The sequence below is a fragment of the Pseudorasbora parva genome, chromosome 20 (genome assembly GCF_024679245.1).
Source record: "Pseudorasbora parva isolate DD20220531a chromosome 20, ASM2467924v1, whole genome shotgun sequence".
NCBI lineage: Eukaryota > Metazoa > Chordata > Actinopteri > Cypriniformes > Gobionidae > Pseudorasbora > Pseudorasbora parva.
The window spans coordinates 4,038,215-4,063,230 of NC_090191.1; the positions used below are offsets into that span (position 1 = coordinate 4,038,215).

Sequence of the window (25,016 nt, forward strand, 5' to 3'; positions counted from 1 at the left end):
TATGAAAGTTAAGCTTGCAAAGGCATGAACTGAAACGCGCTAGACTGAACTCGCGTTGTGAATGTATGCCGCGAGTGTAGTCGCCATTACCTCAGCTCTCATCACGAGAGCTCATCAGCTCATTTATCTGACTCCTGCAGTTAGTCCTCAGTGCTGTGATACTCGCGCGGCCACTCACTCATTATATTGAACACACACGTTCAGTTTTTAATTGTAGTGTCTTCTCTAACTCAGTCACAGTAATCAAGTTGGTGGCGTTGGGAATGGCACAGGGCAGCAAAGCATTCTGGGAATTGTAGTCTTTCATCCCCATGGGACAAAATTACATTTTCTGTTTTTTCTCAGTCTAGAAGACACCAAATTCAAAAATAATTTCACATTTCTACTGCATTGATGACCCAGTTTAAATACAGATTCATCTCCCCAGCGCTGAAGTAACCTTTTCATAAAAAGTAGGCCCTTATAAGGCAACAAAAGAGGGCCAAAAAGATATTTGCCATTCAGATAAAGGACAAATTGTTGCAACAACCCTTTTGAACATTCTTAGATGTGCATGGTGTGTGACATCTAAGAATGTTGAGGGGGGAATTAAGATATTATATGATGAGGAAAGATTAATGGATATTTATAAGCAATGTAAGAACATTTTCAGTCTGAACTGTGAACATTTGTGCCAAAATAACGAACAAAAGTACTAAAAGAGAAAAGTGATTAGTGAACAAACACTTAAATTACACATGAGGGAGTTTTATAATTATATGTTTCTACTTCTAATCAAGTTTTAGAGTTTTGTTAGTAGTAAAAAGGAAGAAATGATACAATATAGTCACATTAAAGCAACGCTCTCCCACATATTTTGCTATTGTAACTGCGCTTATTTCCGTCGTTGGTATAAGTTGCAGTGGGTGGTTATAGACAAGAAATGTACAGTTTTTTACCATCTTGCTGATAACGTTTCTTTAGTCCTTCGGCAACCCTGCAGTCAGAACCACTGTAGGCGATCCACCCTTACATTAGCAGTCGTTCTAGTTTCCAGTCTGGTTATGTGTTTAAGTTGATACAGATTTATACTTCTGTTGACATGTAAAACTGTGACTAGTTCATTCTTCATACAGCTGATCAACACATTGGCCCTCATTTATCAATCTTGCGTAGAAACGGGCGTATATGTTGGTGTAAGATTATGCTTACACTCCTCTCACCGCCTGATTTATGAAGCTGTGCGCACCTCTGCAATCCAGGTGTACGCAATACTTGCCCTTGATAAATGCGGCGGCTGAAAACGATCGTCATTAGAATAACACACCCCTATATATTCAAGTCTCCGCCTCCCCCACGCCCTCATTTTACACCATGGACAAACAGAAGACGGCAAAGAAGCGAAACTTCTCCGACGTGGAGATCGGGCGCGCTCAATCATCTCACTAGTCCACTAGTCAGGGCACTGATTAGGACATAAGTCAATGGGCCGACTCCCTGATCAGTGCCCTGACTACTGAACTAGTGAGATGATTGAGATGCGCCCATCAAGACCATCACCAGGGAAGTGGAAAAAAACAAAATTGTTTTATTTGGGAGTTTAAAGAGTGGGACTAAGGCCACCCACAAAAACAAAATGTGGACCTAAATTATGAGTAGGCCTACTGTTAATAGTGTGGAGGTTGAGAAGCGCACTCCAGCAGTTTAAATAGCTGTTTGGGATTGGGTGTACGCAAGGTGCACGCTGGAAATTTGGTGTACGCACTTTTGATAAATGAGGGCCGTTGAGTCTAATTCTGACGCTGGCTTCTTTACTCCTCTCACAGTCACTGGACATTATTTAGGAATTCAGGCCTCTAAGGTGATTTAATACTGCACCAATAATCAGCACATATTCAGTCTCTCAAACATGCGGCAGGGTTGCCAACTTTTATGTTCAGGTTGGAGTGAGAGGTTTTGTTTTTTTTTGGAGGGGGGGGGGGGGGGGGTCTATTTCGAACTTAATTTAGAATCAATTCATATGTAGTAGTTTACTGTACATAATAAGGAAAAATTGTTTGTCTTAGCACTATTTTAAACATTTCATGGGTCAAATGAAATGTGCTCGCATTCATTAATATTCACTTGTGTGTGCTTATATAAGTATCACTATTCATTAAAAATAGTAGGATACTAAATCCTAATATGATGCATAAGTTATCAACGTTTTAAAATTTCACATTTAAAGAAATCTAGTGTTTGATCATATCTAAATATTTATTGAAATGGAAGATTGTTTTTGAGCAACTAGATTAGATATATGTAGATTTATTAAAGAGCCATAAAGCACCTACAGGGTAATGGCATTACAAATTAACATTATTATTTAATAAGCAACAAAATGACTCTGATTTACCTCTTTGAATTGGAATTCTCTATTTTAACCTTAATTACTACACTAATTGAAATATAAATAATAAAAATATTAGAAGAAATATATTTTAAATGGTCATTAATTGACAATAATTATTGCACAAATAGTATTTTAGTAGACTACCAAAAGATCTCTCCGCTTTTCAACGCCTCTGGCTTTAACATTAGCGCCAAAATACTATTGTTTGAATTTCGCATTAAAACTTAATAATAATAACAAAAAAAGATATAGGCCTAGCTTTGTTTAATATAAATAGCAGGTTTGCTAATTTGGCGTGAGATTAAGTTGGGCAGCGTGAGAGCGTGACACCTTTCTGTTAAATTCATTACACACTGATGACATATAAAAACAGTTCTCTCATTCATGAATGCTCATGTGGTACTGAAGGACTTTCTTATATCTAAAACCTTTCCCACAGTGACCACATGTAAACGGCTTCTCTCCGGTGTGAACGCTCATGTGGCTGTTAAGGTTTCTTTTTTGGTTAAAACTCTTTCCACACTGTTGGCAGGTGTAAGGCTTCTCTACAGTGTGAACTCTCACATGCTTGATAAGGTTTCCTTTTTGGTTAAAACTTTTTCCACACTGTTGGCAGGTGAACGGCTTCTCTCCAGTGTGAACTCGTATGTGGTTTTCAAAGTGTTGTTTTAGACTGAAACTCTTTCCACACTGAGGACATATGTAGGGTTTCTCTCCAGTGTGAACTCTCATGTGTCTGCTAAAGCTTAGTTTTTGAGTGAAACTCTTTCCACACTGTTGGCAGTTGTAAGGCTTCTCTCCAGTGTGAACTCTCATGTGCCTGTTAAGGTTTTCTTTTTGGTTGAAACTCTCTCCACACTGTTGGCAGGTGAACGGCTTATATGTCATACCTAAAACCTTTCCCACAGTGTGAATTCTCATGTGCTTGATAAGGTTTCCTTTTTGTTTAAAACTTTTTCCACACTGTTGGCAGGTGAACGGCTTTTCTCCAGTGTGAACTCGTATGTGGTTTTCAAAGTGTTGTTTTTGATTGAAACTCTTTCCACACTGAGGACATGTGTAGGGTTTCTCCCCAGTGTGAACTCTCATGTGTCTGTTAAGGCTTAGTTTTTGAGTGAAACTCTCTCCACACTGTTGGCAGGTGTAAGGCTTCTCTCCAGTGTGAACTATCATGTGCTTGATAAGGTTTCCTTTTTGGTTGAAACTCTTTCCACACTGAGGACATGTGTAGGGTTTCTCCCCAGTGTGAACTCTCATGTGTCTGTTAAGGCTTAGTTTTTGAGTGAAACTCTTTCCACACTGTTGGCAGTTGTAAGGTTTCTCTCCAGTGTGAACTCTCACGTGCTTGATAAGGTTTCCTTTTTGAGTAAAACTCTTTCCACACTGTCGGCAGGTAAACGGCTTCTCTCCAGTGTGAATCCTTATGTGGTTTTCAAAGTGTTGTTTTAGAATGAAGCTCTTTCCACACTGAGGGCACATGTGGAGTTTCTCTCCAGTGTGAACTCTCATGTGTCTCTTAAGCTTTCCTTTTCGGTTGAAACTTTTTCCACATTGTTGGCAGGTGAAATTACTTGTAGTTCCTTTATTTTTAGCCTTTTTTCGTGACACAGTCTTTTCGGCCAGTGAGCAACTAAAAGGTTTTTCCCTTGTTATGAAATAATTATTCTTAAATTGATATTTCTCTTTCATTTCATTCTGTTCTCCACTCTCCTCTTTCAGGATCGTCAGGTCTAAGGTGAAAAGAGACAAATGCAAATTAACTCCAGTTTAATGGCACAACAAAACATTTAGACATACAAAGTATCAAAACCAACATACAACTAGGTCCTATTCCCATGGGTATCACCACAGGAGGGAAAAGGGGACAGTGTGGAGGGCCCACATTTTCATCTCCCCCCTGAACTTTAGCCTATGTCTCATGAGCTAGCACACGTTTTCTGAAGATGATTATGGAGCTGAACTGAAAATCTAACACATTTATTTTCTTATAGTCCTCAATGCCGTTCATAGATAGACAATAAAAACAAAGGAACACATTCGTCCAACTCAGACCATGTCTCGATGCAGTATTTCCTAAGCATTGCTTTTAAGAAAATCAGCCCCCTGATCAGTCTGCCCATACGGACATGTAATATATATGTCATATGTCCCTATATCCCTATATCGCAAGTGACAGTCATATATGCTAAATATAAGACAATATATTGCTATCACATATATACACATTTCTTGATATAAGTTCATAACATATAAATTGTCCATATTGAATGAGTATATTGACATATATTAAAACTATGCATATGGTTATTGTTTATATAATATTGTGTTATGACTATATATGCCACCAATATGTTTAATTTATTTATGCCAATTTATTTAAACAACATACATACAAACATTTGACATGCTTATGGTTTCCTTATTTGAACAGCTTTAAAGGGGTGATGAATGGAGAAATCAACTTTCCCTTGAGCTTTTGATATATTACCATGACCTTTTATATAAGAATATCCTCGAAGTTTCAGAGCTGAAAACTTCCTTGTTAGTCAAAGAAAAGCTTTTATGAACACCAGGCCCAGAAAAAGGTCTTGTGCTTCATTCTTACATCATCGCACTACGAAACACCACCTCTAAAGAACGTCTAATCCAGTAGCCTCACCCACCGACTCATGGAGGGCTTGTGCTAGCTGGTCAACAACAATAAACATGCCGAGGAAGATAGCAAGATATTGCGCTATTCCTGGTTGTGAAAGAACAGTTGCTGCATACGCATTTAGGAATGAGGGGTTGAACTTTATTTTTAATGAAGTTCCAGCTCACGTGGGGAAGACATGTTCACTTAATTTCACTGTGGAATCATTTGTAAACAAATCTCCAGTCAATGCTGGATTCCGGCAGGAATGGTGCAACACACTTACGTGAGTAAAACGTGTTTTTATATGTAATAGTACTGCATTGTTATGGATCATGTTTTCGCGATACCAAAATTATGACTTCGATATGATACCATGCTAAAATACACTACTAAAGCGATACCACGGTAAAAAAAACACACACACACACACACAAAAACAGATAATATGAATAATATGACGACAGAACATATTCATTGTTTCATTTTTTTTAACTAAAAATTCACTTGGCCAGGAATTCCCTCCCTGGTTTTGACCATTCCCTCCTGTTATTGCTATAATAACTACATGCCAGTGTGAACATCCTTACAGAGATCACATTATCAATCATGTTATCATTCACTAACCTTTCACATCTCAACAGGTTGGGATGACCAAAATCTTATTTCATTATACAAGTAATTTAATATTTTTTAAATGTAATTATAATATACATTTTTAATTGTCTTTCTTTTTAAAAATAAGCACAAAAAAAATGCAAATTACAAACAATATAACAAAAACAGTGCTTTATTTTTTCAGCTTCATTAGGTCTATTTAACAGTAGCAAGTCAAGAAAGAAATTAAATAATCAAATATAAAACTGCTTACTTAGTCTTCACTCTATAATTTAACAATAAACTGATTCTTAATACATATATTTTAGTTATTTAGCCAAGAAAGGGGATAGTTTTCTATTTTTCATTGGTGTTTGATTAACATATACACACAGAATATTAGGTCTGGCTTTAAGACCTGGACGGATCTAATTACCTCAGCTGTATACGCTCACTAAAGACATATCCGACTGTGTTTACCTGAATACTCGCCAGACCGTGCATTTTTACATATGTTTGACCATTCAAACCCAAACAATAATCCGCAAAATAACTGAATGGCGATCGCATGTTGTCAGAAGGGCGTGTGCGCGCGCTTCAGGTCAGAGTCTGGCAGCGCATCCCGAGCCACGCTTTTTCTCCTCATGCGCGCATATTTCTGTTGCTTTCTTTGTCATGCGCTGTGCGTATATATTTATCTCTTCTACTTCCAGTGTTTAGTGAACGGCTGAAGCAGAGCTCACACACACGTCCTGACACAAATCGACGCAAATTAAGAAATACAGCTCATATTAGCACTGTCCTCCTTAAAGTACCGGTACTAATAAAAATCCATATCGTACCGTTTGTAATAGCAAGGTATCGCAATACTTTTCTAGTACCGGTATATCGTGCAACACTAGTTATAGATTGTTTTGCTAATGTGTACGTATATAACAGAATAAACCTTTAGCACGCTGGACTCAGACACGTATGGGCCATCGCTCGCAAAGCCCGGCAGGCCGATCAATCTTATAATGTTCCGTTCTTGATCTGTGCTGTTGTCTCTCTCGGCTTGACATTTGAAGGGTGGTGTGCGCACGTGTGTGCGCGTTTGTGTCTTATATCGACCGATCGTGCGGGCTATGTGTAATATAAAAATAATAGTCCAATCAATCGCAGGTGGATGAGAAATAAATCATTGTGTTTGTTTGCTAAAGACGTTTACGAGCCCTATGATAAAGAAAATCATTCAGGTTGTTGCTTTCAAAACAATCTCTCCTCCTCCTCGTGAACTGACAGGGGAGCTTAAGCTCATTAAATATGCAAATCTTCTCCAATCCTAGCCATGGGCGTTTACTTCCAAGTCTCCAGTGCGGCACGCCCCTTAAGAACCCAGCGTTTGGAGAGAACCTCAAAACCAGTGTAGAAAATAGCCTATTACTTATTAGTTATGATGTTTTTGAATGTAACAACCACACAAGCTTCATTAGTTGACCTCAGACAACAGTATAAAAATAAATTTTAAAAAAGCCAGTTCATGACACCTTTAACAAGTCTATCTCTATTTGTGTTTTGCGGTTGAATGTTGAATATTATTTGTTCTTTATCTTTGAATGCAAGGATGGTCATTGGGTCCTGAGCTCAAATGTATCTTGTAGTTTGCCTCTCTAAGTTGTTCCTAGGGAGACTGTTACAATATATTTCATTTTAATTGTAAAATATATGCTAAGACTATATAAAAACATATTATGGACATACATGTTATATGTATACAAGCAATATGCTGTGCATATATTTGTAATTTGTATAATGAGCATTTAAACAAAGAAATATATGCCATGTATATTGATAATTATATACACTATGTGACATATAAACACAGTATTATACATATATAAGCATACATTTATATGAGCTAGTTTTATATGTCAATATACGAAATTGTTTCATTTTCTAATAGGTTTTATATATGGGCAGATGTACATATATGTTTTCACTTTCTATGTGGATATATTTCATATTTGTATATTTCATATGTGTACATTAGTGTTGCATGATATATGAACGAACGTATACAGCTGAGGTAATTAGATCTGTGCAAGTCTTAAGCCAGACCGATCTAATTTATTAGTTAATTTATAGATTGAAGACGAAGCAGTTTTATATTTGATTATTTAATTTCTTTCTTGCTACTGTTAAATAGACCTAATGTAGCTGAAAAATAAAGCACTGTTTTTGTCATATAGTTTGTCATTTGCATTATTGCTTATTTTTAAAAACAAAGATACAATTAAAAATCTTTATTATAAAATAGAAAAAAATAGTAAAGTACTCGTATCATGAAATAAGATTTGATCATCCCATTAAAAGGTTAGTGAATGATAACATGATTGATGTTGTGATCTCTGTAAGGATGTTTACACTGGCATGCAGTTATTATTTGGCTCGATTTAGTATCAGCATCGAGGTATTTTAGTCTGGTATCCAAGTCATAATTGTGGTGACAACACTAGTGTACATATATTACATTTCCGTATGGGTGGACAATTCTCAGCTGACCAAAAGTGGTAAAGAACTTTGCTAAAGCTTTAACAACTTCTCAGGATGTGATTTTACGGAGTGGAATTGCTTCTGGGTGTCTGGTAGCTGTGCACATAAAACTGTGTCAATTAAAACTATTACCAAATAGTGTCATGAATTAATGAGACTTGACTAGAACTTGACACTGGACTATCTTTCACCAAAAATTAGACATTGTTAAGTGCGGGTTTGTCAGCCAATTTGAAGCAGTTTACAAGTGAAACGTCATTCTTTTGAGCTTCAACAAGTGTTTCACGAGTTATCGTCAATCTGATCTGCACACAAGAAAGAGTCAAATAAAGATGCATTACTATCTCTCCTTGAGCATGTGAGCACGCAAGCAGTAAACGCATTTGGATATTTTCAGTGCTTTGCTCTGTGGACAGGGAGTCAGCTACTTCTAACATAGGTATCACTATCTCTTCAGCCAAACTGTTACCTAAAATGACAGGTACACCTTTCACCAGTAAAACACGACATACTCCTACCTTCACAAAACCAGACACAAAGTCTGTCCGCTGATGAATACAGTGAACTGGGACTCTCATGACCTCAATGCTGAAACTCTGTACAAGTCTACCGATATTTCATCTGAAAAAGGCAAAACATCTGCACACACAAAAGACTGGACAGCACCCGTGTCCCTTAACACCTGAAACTCTACCTGATCTTCCTCCTTACCTAAAAGCGATACATATCCTTTAAAAAGAAATGGTAGGTAGACACTGTTGACTTTATCTTTAGTCAGTTCAAAATGCAGACTCTGATTAACCGCATTCACAAACTCAATCTGCTGTTTCAGGGACAAACACTCTGCTATAACATGTCCTTTCTTACAGCAGTACAAACATTCTCGCATTTCTTTGGGCTTTTCACAACTTAGTTTGGGCTGCTGAACCTGCCAGCGCCATCAAAGAACTCTTTTCAACACTTGCTGAGTGAAAAACATTTCAGTGCATGAATCTGTTCGCTAACACCGCTGTCTAAGATAATATCGTTACTTTTTGTTCATTTAAGCACAGAGTCATCCTCTCTGGAAGACGCTTTTAATCTTAAAGTAACACTGAGTGATGTAAAATTCCCCACTTTGCTAGATGTACACAATCTATCCAAAATGAGGAGACCCTCCCCCTCCCCCCTCATACAAAAATTGTTCAGGAATGATTTGAGGAGCACAACGAGTTTGAGGTGTTGACTTAGCCTCCAAACTCACCAGATCTCAAACCAAGCTTCTGTGGGATGTGCTGAACAAACAAGTCCAATCCATGGAGGCCCCACCTCAAAACTTACAGGACTTAAAGGATCTGCTGCAATCATCTTGGTGCCAGATACCACAGCACACCTTCAGGGGTTTAGTGGAGTCCATCCATGCCTCAACGGGTCAGGGCTGAGCAGTGCAGCAAAAGCGGGACTAATGCAATATTAGTCATAATTCAGCTTTGAGAATGAAACCAACCTGTTTGTTCCTCAGTTTCTTCATCTTTCACTCTCAGTGTTTCTTCAATCTTCATGTCTTCAATCTCCTCTTTAATAAACACCATCTTTTTTAATAGTGTGTCACGTGGATCTCAGTCAGTTCTCTAGAAGTTTTTCTGTGTGTTTGTCCTGTTAAAGATGAGAATAATTAATAGGAGAAGAAAATCCACACTAAATCTCTCCTAGTTCAGTGTTCAGTAAATTTCTCCTAGTTCAGTTTTTTATTATATTGAACTTTCAAAATGACAGAATTCAACAGGAATTTTCCCGACACAGTCTCACATTTTGTAAGTATAAATTGAAACATTACAATTAATTTCAAATCATTTTTAAAAATGTTTTAAATTACTCATATTTTACATTTTTTTAAAATTACTAAACAGTTTAGTTTGATGAGTATAATATTTTCATAATAACAAAAACAACTCGATAATATATATTTATCTTTTGATGCAGTTTTGATATTGACAAAACACTCTTTTGGTTATCTAATTTCCACAGGCCTTTGATGCTGTGTTTGAATTTTAAACATAGCTCCTCTTACTCCTTTTTTATTTGGAATAATATGCATATGCATCTCTCTCTCTCTCTCTCTCTCTCTCTCTCTCTCTCTCTCTCTCTCTCACACACACACACACACACACACACACACACACACACACACACACACACACACACACTTTAGACATTGGATTGAGTCTAATATATTATTAGTTGGTCAGTTGTTGAATTCTGATGGTCAGCTTTTGAGTATTACTGAACAGTCTTAAGTGTTACATTTCTGTTAAAGAATATTGTATTGTCATAAATTGTATTTCTGCCAAAATTGTATAAATTATACAAGATAGTTGATGGACATAAATTACGTGATTACACAAAAAACACTTAAACTAACACAACAAAATAAAATTCTTTAAACTTTTATTCTTCAAAATAAAAAATTTTACAGACCCTTAATATATTGCAATTGTAACAGTTGAGCTATTTAATTATTTGCAGAAACTGAGATTTGAGATCTACTCACACAAAGCTGATAAATGTTAGATAAACCAATGCAATGTTACAATTAATAATACATCATTCATTAGTCGTTTTAAACGCTTAAAACACAAACTTTTCTCCAGGCAAATCACAGATTCAGGAGCGCGGCGCGGCCTTATGACGTCACACTTGGATACCAAAATAAAAGTCCCATTCACACTGCTGAGTCTAAAATCACAGAAGTGCATAGAAATATACACAGTTCACATTGAGGGTACAAATAAATAAACAAATAAAGCAATAACACAATTAATTTATTTCTTTTTATATTTAATTTTATAAACATTTGAACAGTTATTTGATTTTTCCATTATTTATTCATCATTTTATGTTTTATATTGTTATATTACTTTTATTTTCTATTATTAAATCTTAGGATCTTGTCATCGCACATGACATGCAGGGAAAAAATAGTAGGCTAACTCGTTTTATTCATTTTAGTTTTTATCACAAATTATTCATTAGTTCCCTGGATTTATTGTGCGCACAATTCATTCCCTCGATTTTCTACAAACAAATTATTAAATTGTTTGTACAGATTAACAAGTCGAGGGAATGAAGTAGAAAATTGTCCGCACGATTTAGCAAATTGAGGTAACTCACGGGACGATGTTGTGAAGCAGTGATTTTCTATTGTTTTTCCATTGGTAAAGGAACACTTGTGGGAATTGTACTGGTCAGACCAAGTGTAACATCTAGATGCAATGGTGTATGGTATTAGTAGAAAATACATGATATTCATATACAAATCATATAAAGTTTTTATACTAAATCATATGCTAGTCAAATTAAAGTCATATAGCATTTATTTACATTTTATGTCATTTGTTTATATGCTTTTCATACAGATTTTTTTTTTTAAATAGTGAAATTGTGTGTTAGCGTTTATATAGCATACATATAAACTACAATGATCATACATGACTTCAGTCAATATTACAACATCTCTGCATATACTAACCATATATGATTTCAATCAATGACACACAAATTTGTGATGGAAACACTTTTATTTCAAAACAAAATGAAATACTCAAATTATACTCCACATGAGTAATTTACAATTCCAACTTGATAGCAAACTGAACTTTGCTCAGGAAAAAAAAAAACAACAACAACAAAATACACTGAACACACTGTAATGGCCATCAATCAAAGATTGATTAACAGATTAGTGCACCCCAAAATGAAAATTGACTGATCATTTACTCAGCCCCATCTCATCCAAGATGTTTTCTTTCTTCAGTGGAAAAGAAATTAAGTTTCTTGAAGAAAACATTCCAGGATTGTTCATCATATAATGCTTTTCAGTTGCAACCAAAATGTTGAAGGTCCAAAGATATGCAGTTTCAAAGGGCTTCATAGCCTCTGCGTGATCCCAGATGAGGAATATGGTCTTATCTAGTCAAACGATCAGTCGTTTAAAATAATGAATATACTTTTCAACCTTAATTGTTCAACTTACTCAGCTCTATGTGTTAGAATAGTAACCCCATAAGGGTTGCCCCATACTCTTTGTGTGTATCACCTTGTCTCTTGATTGTCATAAATGTCACCCTTTCATATCATAGGCTATCATAAATAACTATCACTTTAGTGTGAAAAATAAGTAAAAAAACAAACAAAAATATATAATATATCTTTAATTAAATACTACATTTGCATAAATCATGCATATTTGTCCATACCCATGTTGATTAGAGTATTAAAAACTTGAAACATATTAATTTAAGATACATTTAGAACTGAAAAAAATGTGCGATTAAATTGCAATTAATTGCGAGTTAACTCATGACAATATACGATAAATCACGATTAAATATTTTAATAATATATATATATATATATATATATATATATATATATATATATATATAATTTTTTTTGTGTATTGTTATTGGATAATTTGTTTATATCTATCTATCCATCCATCTGTCTGTCCATCCATCCACATATATAGCCTAACTTTACAAAGCTGCTGTTTTTCTTTACCTGATCACCTGCTCCTCCTCTCCCTTTGCTGACTTTTCTACCCTGCTGCTATATTTACCTAGCCTGACAAGCCAGACCCACATCAAGATGTTTGGTCTGGAAACTCACCATTGACAGCTCAATCTGAGGGGCGGGATAAACGGTTGTCTTTCAAACTCCCTCTGCACGTGATAGGATAGCGCTACACCAACCAGAGGAACGAAGGTGAAGCAGAGCTCGTTGACAGATCAAACATTCGCAATCCAGTCGGCAAAACTCCGAACACATCTTCCCTTTTTAAGAATGACTTCAGTGCCGTTCTTTTCTCAGAGAAAAGCTTAATTCCAAGTCTTCCAGAGTCGCAGTCAAAGCTGATTCGAAAGACCGCTGCCGTTTGCCAGTTTCTGTGTTTACTAGAAGCACGCAAACGCAACTCTGGCGTCATTATGTTAAGCCCCGCTCACTGACTCTATCCACAATGTGATTGGACCGTCAAGAGTTTGGCGATTACAGCTCAGATGGGTATTGAAGAGTTGCTAGACGACACTCGCGGGCAGATTAGATTTACTGCCGCTAGGGTGCGTCTAGATTTCTAGGCTTATATTTACCTCAAATCTGTTATAAAAACAGGTTAAGAGATTATACGTTATGAAATGTGTGTATAATCATTCATAACATTCTAACATACACTCACCTAAAGGATTATTAGAAACACAAAACTGAATGTCAGAATGGGAAAGAAAAGCGATTTAAGCAATTTTGAGCATGGCATGGTTGTTACCACACAATCTGCTCAGTTACTGGGATTTTCACGCACAACCATTTCTAGGGTTTACAAAGGAAAGTGTGAAAAGGGAAAAACATTCTTTTATACCAATTACTTTGTATTTATGTAGCCTTTAGATTTATATATTACATTGCTCATGCAACGCAAGTGGCAAAACATTTAAACATGTTATAGTCAATGTTAAAAAAAAATCATGTCTTTTATTTCGTTTTTTTTTTTTTTACAAAAAAATCCAGCAGGTCCTAAATAACTTTATTTTTCCACATCAAAGAAAGGAGGGCTGACGAGTGCTATCCATTATGTCTTCTTATTTAGCTAAATGCAGGTATGATGTTGTTTTCCTTGCTTTACCCAAGACAAAAAGCCTCATGATGACTTTGAAACAGTAGAATTTAAAAATTATATTCAAATTATATGCGTCTGTGGTGAAATTTTCTAGATTGTCGCGTCAATACATGTTTATTTTCATGCGAACATTGGGCTGTCACACAGCAAAAAATAGACTCGGCTGCAGAAACAATCGCCGCACTGCTCTATGCGCACCACTCCTGGAATGGATTGCCGGACCGCATCCACATGTAGTGTGAAAGCTGTAATCCGTTAACATGGGTACGGACAAAAATACGCACCACAAACGGAGTATGTGTGAAATGAGCGTCCATTGCAGCAGAGCTCCCGTCTGCAATCAATGCTCTGAAAGCTGCCACAGCTCACACCAATGCAACGAGACTGTGCGGTGCATCTTGATAGCACAACGCTCTTTGTACTTCTGTCCAACTTGAGACTTTTCGGCTATTTTCGGTAGCGGGATATACACTCACCTAAAGGATTATTAGGAACACCTGTTCAGTTTCTCATTAATGCAATTATCTAATCAACCAATCACATGGCAGTTGCTTCAGTGCATTTAGGGCTGTGGTCCTAGTCAAGACAATCTCCTAAACTCCAAACTGAATGTCAGAATGGGAAAGAAAGGTGATTTAAGCCATTTTGAGCGTGGCATTATTGTTGGTGCCAGACGGGCCGCTCTGAGTATTTCACAATCTACTCAGTTACTGGGATTTTCACGCACAGCCATTTCTAGGGTTTACAAAGAATGGTGTGAAAAGGGAAAAACATCCAGTATGCGGCAGTCCTGTGGGTGAAAATGCCTTGTTGATGCTAGAGGTCAGAGGAGATGGGCTACAACAGCAGAAAACCCCACCAGGTACCACTCATCTCCACTACAAATAGGAAAAAAGGGGTACAATTTGCACAAGCTTACCAAATTTGGACAGTTGAAGACTGGAAAAATGTTGTGTGGTCTGATGAGTCTCGATTTCTGTTGAGACATTCAGATGGTTGAGTCAGAATTTGGCGTAAACAGAATATGAACATGGATCCATCGTGCCTTGTTACCACTGTGTTACCACTGTGTAGGCTTCTGGTGGTGGTGTAATGGCGCGGGGGATGTTTTCTTGGCACACTTTAGGCCCCTTAGTACCAATTGGGCATCGTTTAAGTCCCACAGCCTACCTGAGCATTGTTTCTGACCAAGACCATCCCTTTATAACCAACATGCTCCCTTCCTCCGATGGCTCTTTTCAGCAGGATAATGCACCATGTCACAAAGCTTAAATCATTTTAAATTGGTTTCTTGAACATGACAATGAGTTCACTGTACTAAAATGGCCCCCACAGTCACCAGATCTCAACCCAATAGAGCATCATTGGGATGTGGTGGAACGGGAGCTTCGTGCCCTGGATGGGCATCTCACACATCTCCATCAGCTGCAAGATGCTATCCTATCAATATGGGCAAACATTTCTAAAGAATGCTCCCCTCTGCACTTGCCTGGTGTGCGTAACGTTGCGTGTCCTGTCACAAAATGAGGCGAAATCTCCGACATGACATAAATAAGATACTTAGATTAAGGTGTGTACATGTTTGCAATGCTCTCCAATAATCCTTAATCCGATTTGGGTTTAGTTCGATTATGACTTTAATCGGATTAAGGTCATTAGAAATCGATTACAGCGTTTACATGGACAACAATACTCCGATATTAATCTGATTAAGACAATACTCTGATTAAGAGGCTACCATGTAGACAGCGATTTCTAATTACCTTAATCTGATTAAAGTCATAATCTAACTACACATAAATCGGATTAAGACATGTGGAGTATGCCTATTTTAGTCGCATTATCAGAGACATGTACACACCTTAATCTAACTATTAATGTCATGTCGGAGATTTCACCGCATTTTGTGACAGGACACACAACGTTACGCACAACAGGGAAGTGCAGAGGGGAGGCTTTGTGGGTTGGCGCCTCTGCCCTTTTTGAAAATTAATCAAATGTGCCCCTTTCAACAATCATCGATAATATTGTGGCCAATAAAACAAAATTGGAATTATACTTAATATAACAACGTGTACAAAACAGTAACAAATGGCGGAAAAGTCGCGTTGATCTTTTACGGATCTGTCAGTCTGAAAAGTCGTTGCCATAAACCTCGTTGCTATGGGCGGTGTGTGTTTTACTTGACTGTTCATTGTGAACACTGCGTCCTCTCTCTCTATTTTTGTTGTAATTATTATGCTCATTGTAAAAGTAAAATACAATAAGTTTGTATCTGTAATCGCAAACCAGATGGGTCATTCAGTGAACGCCTGTGGTGGTCAGATCTCTGATGTTTGCTTTCTGCTCCGTAACTGTGGCGGTCAGATCTCTGAGATTGGCTTTCTGCTCCGTAACTGTGGCGGTCAGATCTCTGATGTTTGCTTTCTGCTCCGTAACTGTGGTGGTCAGATCTCTGATGTTTGCTTTCTGCTCCGTAACTGTGGTGGTCAGATCTCTGATGTTTGCTTTCTGCTCCGTAACTGTGGTGGTCAGATCTCTGATGTTTGCTTTCTGCTCCGTAACTGTGGCGGTCAGATCTCTGAGATTGGCTTTCTGCTCCGTAACTGTGGTGGTCAGATCTCTGATGTTTGCTTTCTGCTCCGTAACTGTGGTGGTCAGATCTCTGATGTTTGCTTTCTGCTCCGTAACTGTGGTGGTCAGATCTCTGATGTTTGCTTTCTGCTCCGTAACTGTGGCGGTCAGATCTCTGATGTTTGCTTTCTGCTCCGTAACTGTGGTGGTCAGATCTCTGATGTTTGCTTTCTGCTCCGTAACTGTGGTGGTCAGATCTCTGAGATTGGCTTTCTGCTCCGTAACTGTGGTGGTCAGATCTCTGATGTTTGCTTTCTGCTCCGTAACTGTGGCGGTCAGATCTCTGAGATTGGCTTTCTGCTCCGTAACTGTGGTGGTCAGATCTCTGATGTTTGCTTTCTGCTCCGTAACTGTGGTGGTCAGATCTCTGATGTTTGCTTTCTGCTCCGTAACTGTGGCGGTCAGATCTCTGATGTTTGCTTTCTGCTCCGTAACTGTGGTGGTCAGATCTCTGATGTTTGCTTTCTGCTCCGTAACTGTGGCGGTCAGATCTCTGAGATTGGCTTTCTGCTCCGTAACTGTGGCGGTCAGATCTCTGAGATTGGCTTTCTGCTCCGTAACTGTGGTGGTCAGATCTCTGATGTTTGCTTTCTGCTCCGTAACTGTGGCGGTCAGATCTCTGAGATTGGCTTTCTGCTCCGTAACTGTGGCGGTCAGATCTCTGATGTTTGCTTTCTGCTCCGTAACTGTGGCGGTCAGATCTCTGATGTTTGCTTTCTGCTCCGTAACTGTGGTGGTCAGATCTCTGATGTTTGCTTTCTGCTCCGTAACTGTGGTGGTCAGATCTCTGAGATTTGTTTTCTGCTCTGTGACCGTGGCGGTCAGTACCCTCACTGCCTCGTGGATGTTAGGGAAGCCCAGATGGATGTCAGCTGAAGCTTCAGCTCTTAAAGTGTCTGTTTGATTCTGTCTTCTGTCGTCAGAGCTGAGCTGTTGGCTGATGTTTCTCTCATTGAGTCCTCCATTGACTGTCTGTTGATCGACAAACACAAAGGTTTCCAACAGCAGCAGTAAACACACTAAACCCTTCATTCTTCACTGATGTTTGTCTCCAGCTCTTGCTCTGTCATCCCCACAGCCTCTCGTGTTGTTTTTATACCCCTGCTTTTTTCCGCTGAAGTTAGGTTCTAATCTTTTTTTTTATTAACTGTCCCAAAGTTTCCAAGTCCCTTTTCAAGGTCGCACAGATGCAATCTGTCTGCCTATTCATGTCCGTGAACTCCAGAAAGCTCAACCAAACCACGGTAGAATCACCTTGACCACCCCCCCCCCCACACACACACACACACACACACACTCTCTCTCTCTCTCTCTCTCTCTCTCTAACAATTACTGTTCATCACTGTCCATACATTATTAGACATTTCTTAGAAGTTAAGTAAAAATAAAACAAAAATAAAAACAATATTGTAAGCAATGCACTATATTCAATTCATTAAGTAAATATGTGTAGCAAGAAGACATCTACAATAGTCAAGGAGGCGGAGTAAATACATTTGAGTTTTTACCTTTGTTAATTATTATTTACTCAGGACAGGTTCTGTCAGAGTGCAAGGTTTACATTTACACATTTGGCCTTTTACAATGCATACTGTCGCTCAGCTTACAGAACACAGTTGTTGTCAAGCATTATCTATGTAAATAAATGTGTGTATGTATTATTTGGTGGAAATAGATTTGGTGCAGTGAGCTTAATATGGTTTGTGGTAAACATTTATATTGATAAAGATATGGGAATTTTTTTTATAGAGTGCTTCTATAAAAGTTCTCTGTTTCAGGTAAATATGCAGAGTAGTATGTCTAAAAGGACTTTGTAATACTCTGTTTGTGCACATAATTCCTATTCTTGTTTTACCCTTTGTTTGATATTGCTTTGTATTTAGATTCTAGTCATATAGTGCAAAATCACTAAGTTGTTTACATTTTTTTTTTTTTTTTTACAATACTTTATTTTGCTTTTCTGGCAAATGGATTTACCAGTATTGACAGTAACTCTGTTTTCAGTATTGATCCATTTATAGTAGGTAAATAATGCCAGATTTATCCTTTTTGGGTGAACTTTAAGTAGGTTGTCATGACATATCTGTATTATTTGCTTCTCAGGACACGTGCCTTCCACTACATACTATGTATCTACTAGTGAAGAGTTATCCGATAAATACCATGTTTAAAAAAAATGAACTGACTGCAGTGCGTTCCCTTACGAAAAAGAAGAATACTTCAAGTTCATTTTAAAGTATATTTTTAAGTATACTTTATTTAGTAAGTATACTAACATCAATGTGTACTAGTAGTAAACGTGTAAGAGTACTATTTCTACACTGATTGGGACTAAATTGGCCTGTATTTAGTAAACTCTAAGTCTATAAGTAAGTTTTGCTGTCTAGTAGTCTAATACTTTATTACAAGTAGTCATTTTTGTTTTTAAACATTTTCTTAAATTTACAAAATGAATTACACTGTTTTTATTCCATCTCTAAATTATGCCATAAGTTTACCCCTTAGACAGATACACATCTATTTTTTATATTAGTTTTTGACCTTACGTTTTAAACGTATGAATTCCTCTTAGTTTGTACTGACTTTCTCTTATTTCGAGCAGCCTCTGAATACAATTTGGAAGTAAATTATTATATACTTTTTACATTGTCTGTACAATATAAAAATGAACTAAATCATTTTATTTACAGCTTGTAAATTAATAAACAGTTTATTTTTGTTTCATAATAGTTAACCTGTTTTATTATTCTTATTGCTGTTTTTTGTAATAAATATATTGTATTTAAATTGGTTTTATACGTATGGCCCCACACCACACAATAAGTCATGTATGGAACTATGAGCGCACAATACACAATATGAAATGATCCTTCATTCAAAATATGTTTTGTTCTATTAAATATTGCAGTTGATTTTGATATTTAACTTTTTACATTATTTATGTGATTTCCAGCGTAATTTATGATCTATTAGAACACCCAGAAATTTATTTTCATGCATGGTTTCAATTTCTTCATTATCAATCCTAATTTTAGCTTTATTATTACTTAGGTATTATGAACTTTGTTTTAATTAAAATCATTAAAGGTCTATTTTCATCAAACACTTTTTGTAAGATCTTCAGTTCTCTTTCCACTGTTCAGAAGCTGCTCCAAATTTTTCCCTGAACAAGTTTTGTCATCATCAAACTAATTTTTAATATTTTAGACACGTTACAAATATAATTTATATATAGTACAATTTCAGGCCTAACACTAAACCTAGTGGAACACCACAAGTAACTTTCAAAAGATCTGATTTAACATTATTTATTTGTACAACCTGATATCTGTCATCAAGGTAACTTTTTAACCAAGAGTAAGCAATTCCTCTTATACCATATCTTTTGAATTTCATTAATGATAAACCATGATCTGTAGTGTCAAAGGCTTTTTTTTAAAATCTAGAAACACCTCTACAGTATATTTCTTCTTATCCAGTGAAGAGGAAATCTCCTTTACCAGTCCAATCGCTGCCATTGAGGTTGACCTATTTTCTCTAAACACATACTGATGTTCACTCAAGAGTTTATGTTTATCTAAAAAATAATAAAAAGTTTGCAGACTAATAATTTCTCTAAATTTTTTGAGAACTGGGAAAGCATAGATTGGTCTATAGTTAGAAAAAAGGTGTCTCTCTCCACTTTTTAAAATAGGAATAACTGTGTGAAATGGTACTATTGAGGAACTGATTCTATGATTTTTTTTTAATAATGACATGTCAATATCCTTAAAATCAGTAGACTTTTTACTCCTACAGTTATTAAAGGGACAAGAGGGATGGGCTTCATAGAAGAAGGAAGCAAACGAGCCGTTCAAAGGACAGTGGTGACAACGGTGTGGAGTAAAGGGAAAATATTTACTATTTAAATATTTGTATTTAAGAAAAATACAGCTTTAAAAAAAAAAAAAAAAGGAAAAAATTAAGACGTGTTATACTGCGCCCCATAAACACAACCAAGCCTAGAAAACCTCAAACCATGGAACCACCCCTTTAACAATGTCAAGTATGTCATTTTCATCAACTTTCCTTATAAATATTGAAGAAATATTGCTAGGAATTGCTAGCACTTCATCTACCTTATCCTCAGTTCCCTGCTCTACAATCTCTTTTGCTAAATGATATCCAATATTTACAAAATACTCATTAAATGTATTGACAATGTCATTCACTTTATTTATAATTATTGAATTGTCATTTACAAAATAATCTGGGTAATGTACTATTCCAGTATTTAAAAAAATAAAAATAAAAAACTATTAAATATTTTTCATATTCAGTATTTTCCTTATTTTTTATCAAATAATTTATAATAGTTGTCATTTTTACTAAATCTTATAGTACTTATTAATTTATATAACATTTATTTTCTGCTTGTTTTGTTCTAATTATTATACATTTCCTATATAATTGATTCTTCTTTTTACATGCCCTCTCCATTCCCTTAGTAATCCATGGTTTGTCACTTCTTTACAATCCTCTTAGACAAACTATTTTTATCATATTTTTTAATTAGTATGGTCAAAAAAGCATCATAGGCTTTATTAGGATCTTTATTTACATAAACCTCACTCCAAGTTAATTTTTTTAAATCCTCTCCAAGGGCAGCGATAGCTTCTGGATTTCTATATCGGATACATTAAAAATGATTTCTCCTACTCTCATTAGTTGTGTTTTTTAATAATCTTTGAAAGATCGGAAAAAACTGGAAGATGATCAGTCATATCATTTATAAATAATCCTCCTACAATTTCATTTGTTATAAAATCTGTTGTCCTCTTATGTCTATTTAGATCAACCAATCAATGTTAAAGTCTCTGTCTGTGATTTGTATCTTATTCTCATTTACTTTGTCTAATACACCAATGAATTTATTCATAAATGCATCAATACATGTTCCTGGTGTTCTATACACACAACTAATAATAATATTGTTATATCTTTCAATGTTAATTTCTATAGTTAAGCATTCCAAAATATTTTCTATAGTCATAATTGTAATCACACTGCATCTTAATGCGGTGTGGACGTATAAAGCGACTCCTCCTTTTTTATCAACTCTGTTAATCGTAAACAAATTATATACTTTTATATACTTATATACTTCATTTTACATCTTGAACTTTTGTGTTATCAAGTCTTCGACACAGCAATCACATACATTTTTTTTTCAACGGGTACAGAAAAAAATTCCTTAATTGTGCAAAGTTTTTATAAAGACTTTAACATCTATTATTGATAATGTGTGACTGAAAGGTTTAAGAGTCAAATTTTCATACTTACTACTTTGTAAATGTTCAGACACAGTCACAACAAACTCCTCATTGTCAACATCTCTAAATGGGAACAAAAAATCCTTATCAGTGTCCATCATTTTTATTGATGATCCATTTAAGTCCATTTAGGAGTAACATTCCTCCATATGATCATCACTTGTAATCCAAAGTTTCCATTTTCCATATTATTCCTCCACATAGTCCTCACTTCTGCATACTGGTCCGATTCTTTGAGTTCTCTTATTAGAAGTACTTTAGCTTCTTCAGGTGTTCCCTTTAGCCGTATCATCACTTTGCAGTTTCTTGTCCGTGTAGATTGTATCTTGTTTTGCTTCCTCATAAAGTGTGCACGTCTGGAAACGTCGGCGTTCTTTTTTGTGTTTAAGATGTTCATTCAGGTACACCCCTGTACCCTTCAGCTTTTTTGCCTGTCCCAGTAACTCGAGTTTGTGCTTCCGCTCCACTGTTTCTTCGAGGGAGGGTATGACAGGCCACAACATTATCCCTCTGAATTATCATATCCTTACTTTCATAGAATTTTGTAACTTGTATTTCCAGCGTTTGTAGCTCCTCTGGAAGAGTATCTTAACCGAAGATAAAGTTCCTGTTCTTCCACCTCCTCTCCTCTTTTGATATTGTAACCTCATGGGAGAGGTAGGTATCTGTTGATTTCCTGATAATCCTATTTAGTCTTTATCCTTATTATTGTGTTTACATCTAGATTTTTACTCAAACTTGTGTGTATAGTGTTATTTTACTTATCTGTGTGATGTGACGTCTGGACTGGATCAAGTTGATCGTTTCTTTAGAATATAGCTCCTTACATCGGCCTAGTACATGCCATACTCCCAGTAGGGGTAGTGGGACTGTATTCTCAGTATTTTTCGCTGGGTTAATGTGAAGGCTATCGAGGATGCTCATCTTTTGCCGCATCAGACTGTTATCCTGGATGCACTTGGTGGCAAACTTCTTTTTAGCTCTGTGGATTTAAAGGGGTACTTCAGCGCTGGGAAGATGAATCTGTATTTAAACTGGGTCATCAATGCAGTAGAAATGTGAAATTATTTTTGAATTTGGTGTCTTCTAGACTGAGAAAAGACAGAAAATGTATTTTTGTCCCATGGGGATGAAAGACTACAATTCCCAGAATGCTTCGCTGCCCCGTGAGGCCATTCCCAACGCTACCAACTTCTGTGACTGAGTTAGAGAAGACACTACAATTAAAACCTGAACGTGTCTGTTCAATATAATGAGTGAGTCACCGCGAGTATCACAGCACTGAGCACTAACTGCAGGAGTGAGAGAAATTAGCTCTCATGATGAGAGCTGAGGTAATCGCAACTACATTCGCGGCATACATTCACAACGCGAGTTCAGTCTGGCGCGTTTCAGTTCATGCCTTTGCAAGCTTAACTTTCATAGAAATGAATTTGAGAAGTTAAAAGACTTAGATTGCTCACCATAGCTCCGTTTAAATGATCCTGTCTGCAAGCTGAGCTCTCCCTGCAAGCTGAGTGTAATCTCCCATCCCCCAATGCCGGATTCAAAACATGCGGAAATGGCTCCCTCTGCTGGCTGTAGTCTTTAGCCTCTGGGCAAACATTCCTCCTATGATGCAAAAATCGTCATTTTGCATCATAGGAGGAATTTTTCCAGAAATAAAATGCATAAATCTCTCGTCTCAGGGAGATATGAGGGGGGAAAGCACAATAATTTGAATATTCTCCAGGGTTTCTACTGATACAAAGCCATATGCTAATCGCTGAAGTAACCCTTTAACATCAGGATCCCACTCCGTGTATCTAATCGGCATTCACCCATGGGCTGGTATGAATTTAACCGCCCCCCTTAGGGTCAATGTAACAGTCCAGCATCCTTTATCCACATGATGTTCGGCATATTTAGAAATCTCAACTTTTCCAGCCTCCTTTGCTATCTTGATGGTTTGTTGGTTTTCGGCCGCTCTTGGAAGTGGTGTTTTCACGGTTCAGAGCTAGTGATTTGAAGTTGGCTACAAAAAAGTTTCCATGGATGAAGACGATGGCAGAAATCATTTCTGCCTTTCAGAAGAAAGACCTGATGAAAGAGGATGGCTCCACGCCTTCACCAAAGAAAATTAGATTATTTCTGGGTATGGTTCTTTACTGCCAGAGCTTCATGATAGATAATAATGTATATGAGTTTTTTTATGTAATCTCCTCTTTGTACAACAATCTAGTTGGTCATCAGTTGAGTGTTTACTCGTGGTTATTTAATGATTGATAGAAGAAGTGTAACTCTTTACTAAGAGATTCAAGTACAATGACCATGAACTGACCATGGACCATGTGTTGTTTGTTTAACATTGAACTTTCAGACTAATCTGATGGTTTTCATTTGTATGGCCTCAATTCAATTGTTAACTTTGCATTCATTCTTCATTTCTTGACATCACCCTCATCTAGCAATGATATCAAATTCACTGAAACTTTATTAACATAAGAAATAGAGGATTTTGTGGATCAACAAACTTTTTACCCAAGAGTTTGATTACAAGCGATGATGCAACTTGTCTGCTCGCCAGATGTAGAGCCAGTCAGCCTCTATGACCCGCCTGCTCTAGATTTAGGGCATCAACCTACAGGCACATCGATTAACATACATCTACACACACTCGCTCACGTCTCTATCGGACTTTGAGCCCATGGTAATCAATCATTATTCAAACTGTCACAGAGATGGACAGAAAGACAAACAGAGAAACATTTTATTGAAAAGAAATGATAGACATCTTCATGTGGACATCTCAGAGTTTTAATAGCAGACTTTTCTCAGTTTGAGAGACATTGTCAAAAAGAACCTCAGGAGAATCCAGCTTAAGTCTCCATTTTTTCTTCATTTAATCTCACGGCTGCCTAGCAGAAATTTGACCAAGACGTTATGCTACTTAGCATCAGAAAAACTGCATGCTCATGAGTCAGCTACACACACAGTCAACATTAATGTGATGAAAGTCACGTCGACTAGTCGCTGATTAATGAACAAATAAGCCTGAACCTTGAGCTGAGACTGAATGTGGGCTGCCTTGTGCAGTTATGGCAAATGATCACAGCGCTGACCAAAAGGTTATTGCTCCAACATAACAGTTTATTTTTATTTGTCTTTGTTATATTTCTCACAGATTTCTGCCCATTCTAAATCAGTAGCCCAGTAAAGATTACATCTATATTAACATTAGTGAGAGAGCAATTGCGTATTAATTAAATCCACCTGCCAGCGTCTCTCTACTAGTAAAGTTGTGGTTTT

General features: G+C 36.7%; 2 protein-coding genes across 2 annotated transcripts; both read right to left on the minus strand.

Annotated features, from left to right (window-relative positions):
* Positions 1-1,955: 1,955 nt before the first annotated feature.
* Positions 1,956-10,787, minus strand: LOC137049266 (zinc finger protein 568-like). Its single transcript, XM_067427763.1, has 3 exons — positions 10,663-10,787; positions 9,619-9,767; positions 1,956-4,101 (listed from the first exon to the last, which is right to left on the minus strand). Exons 2-3 carry the CDS (start codon positions 9,701-9,703, stop codon positions 2,750-2,752), a joined length of 1,437 nt encoding a protein of 478 aa, XP_067283864.1. The 5' UTR covers positions 9,704-9,767; positions 10,663-10,787; the 3' UTR covers positions 1,956-2,749.
* A 5,296-nt stretch (positions 10,788-16,083) lies between these two features.
* On the minus strand, positions 16,084-17,448 carry LOC137049976 (autotransporter adhesin BpaC-like). The gene has a single exon (XM_067428724.1). It carries the CDS (start codon positions 17,446-17,448, stop codon positions 16,084-16,086), a length of 1,365 nt encoding a protein of 454 aa, XP_067284825.1.
* Between the last annotated feature and the right edge of the window lie 7,568 nt (positions 17,449-25,016).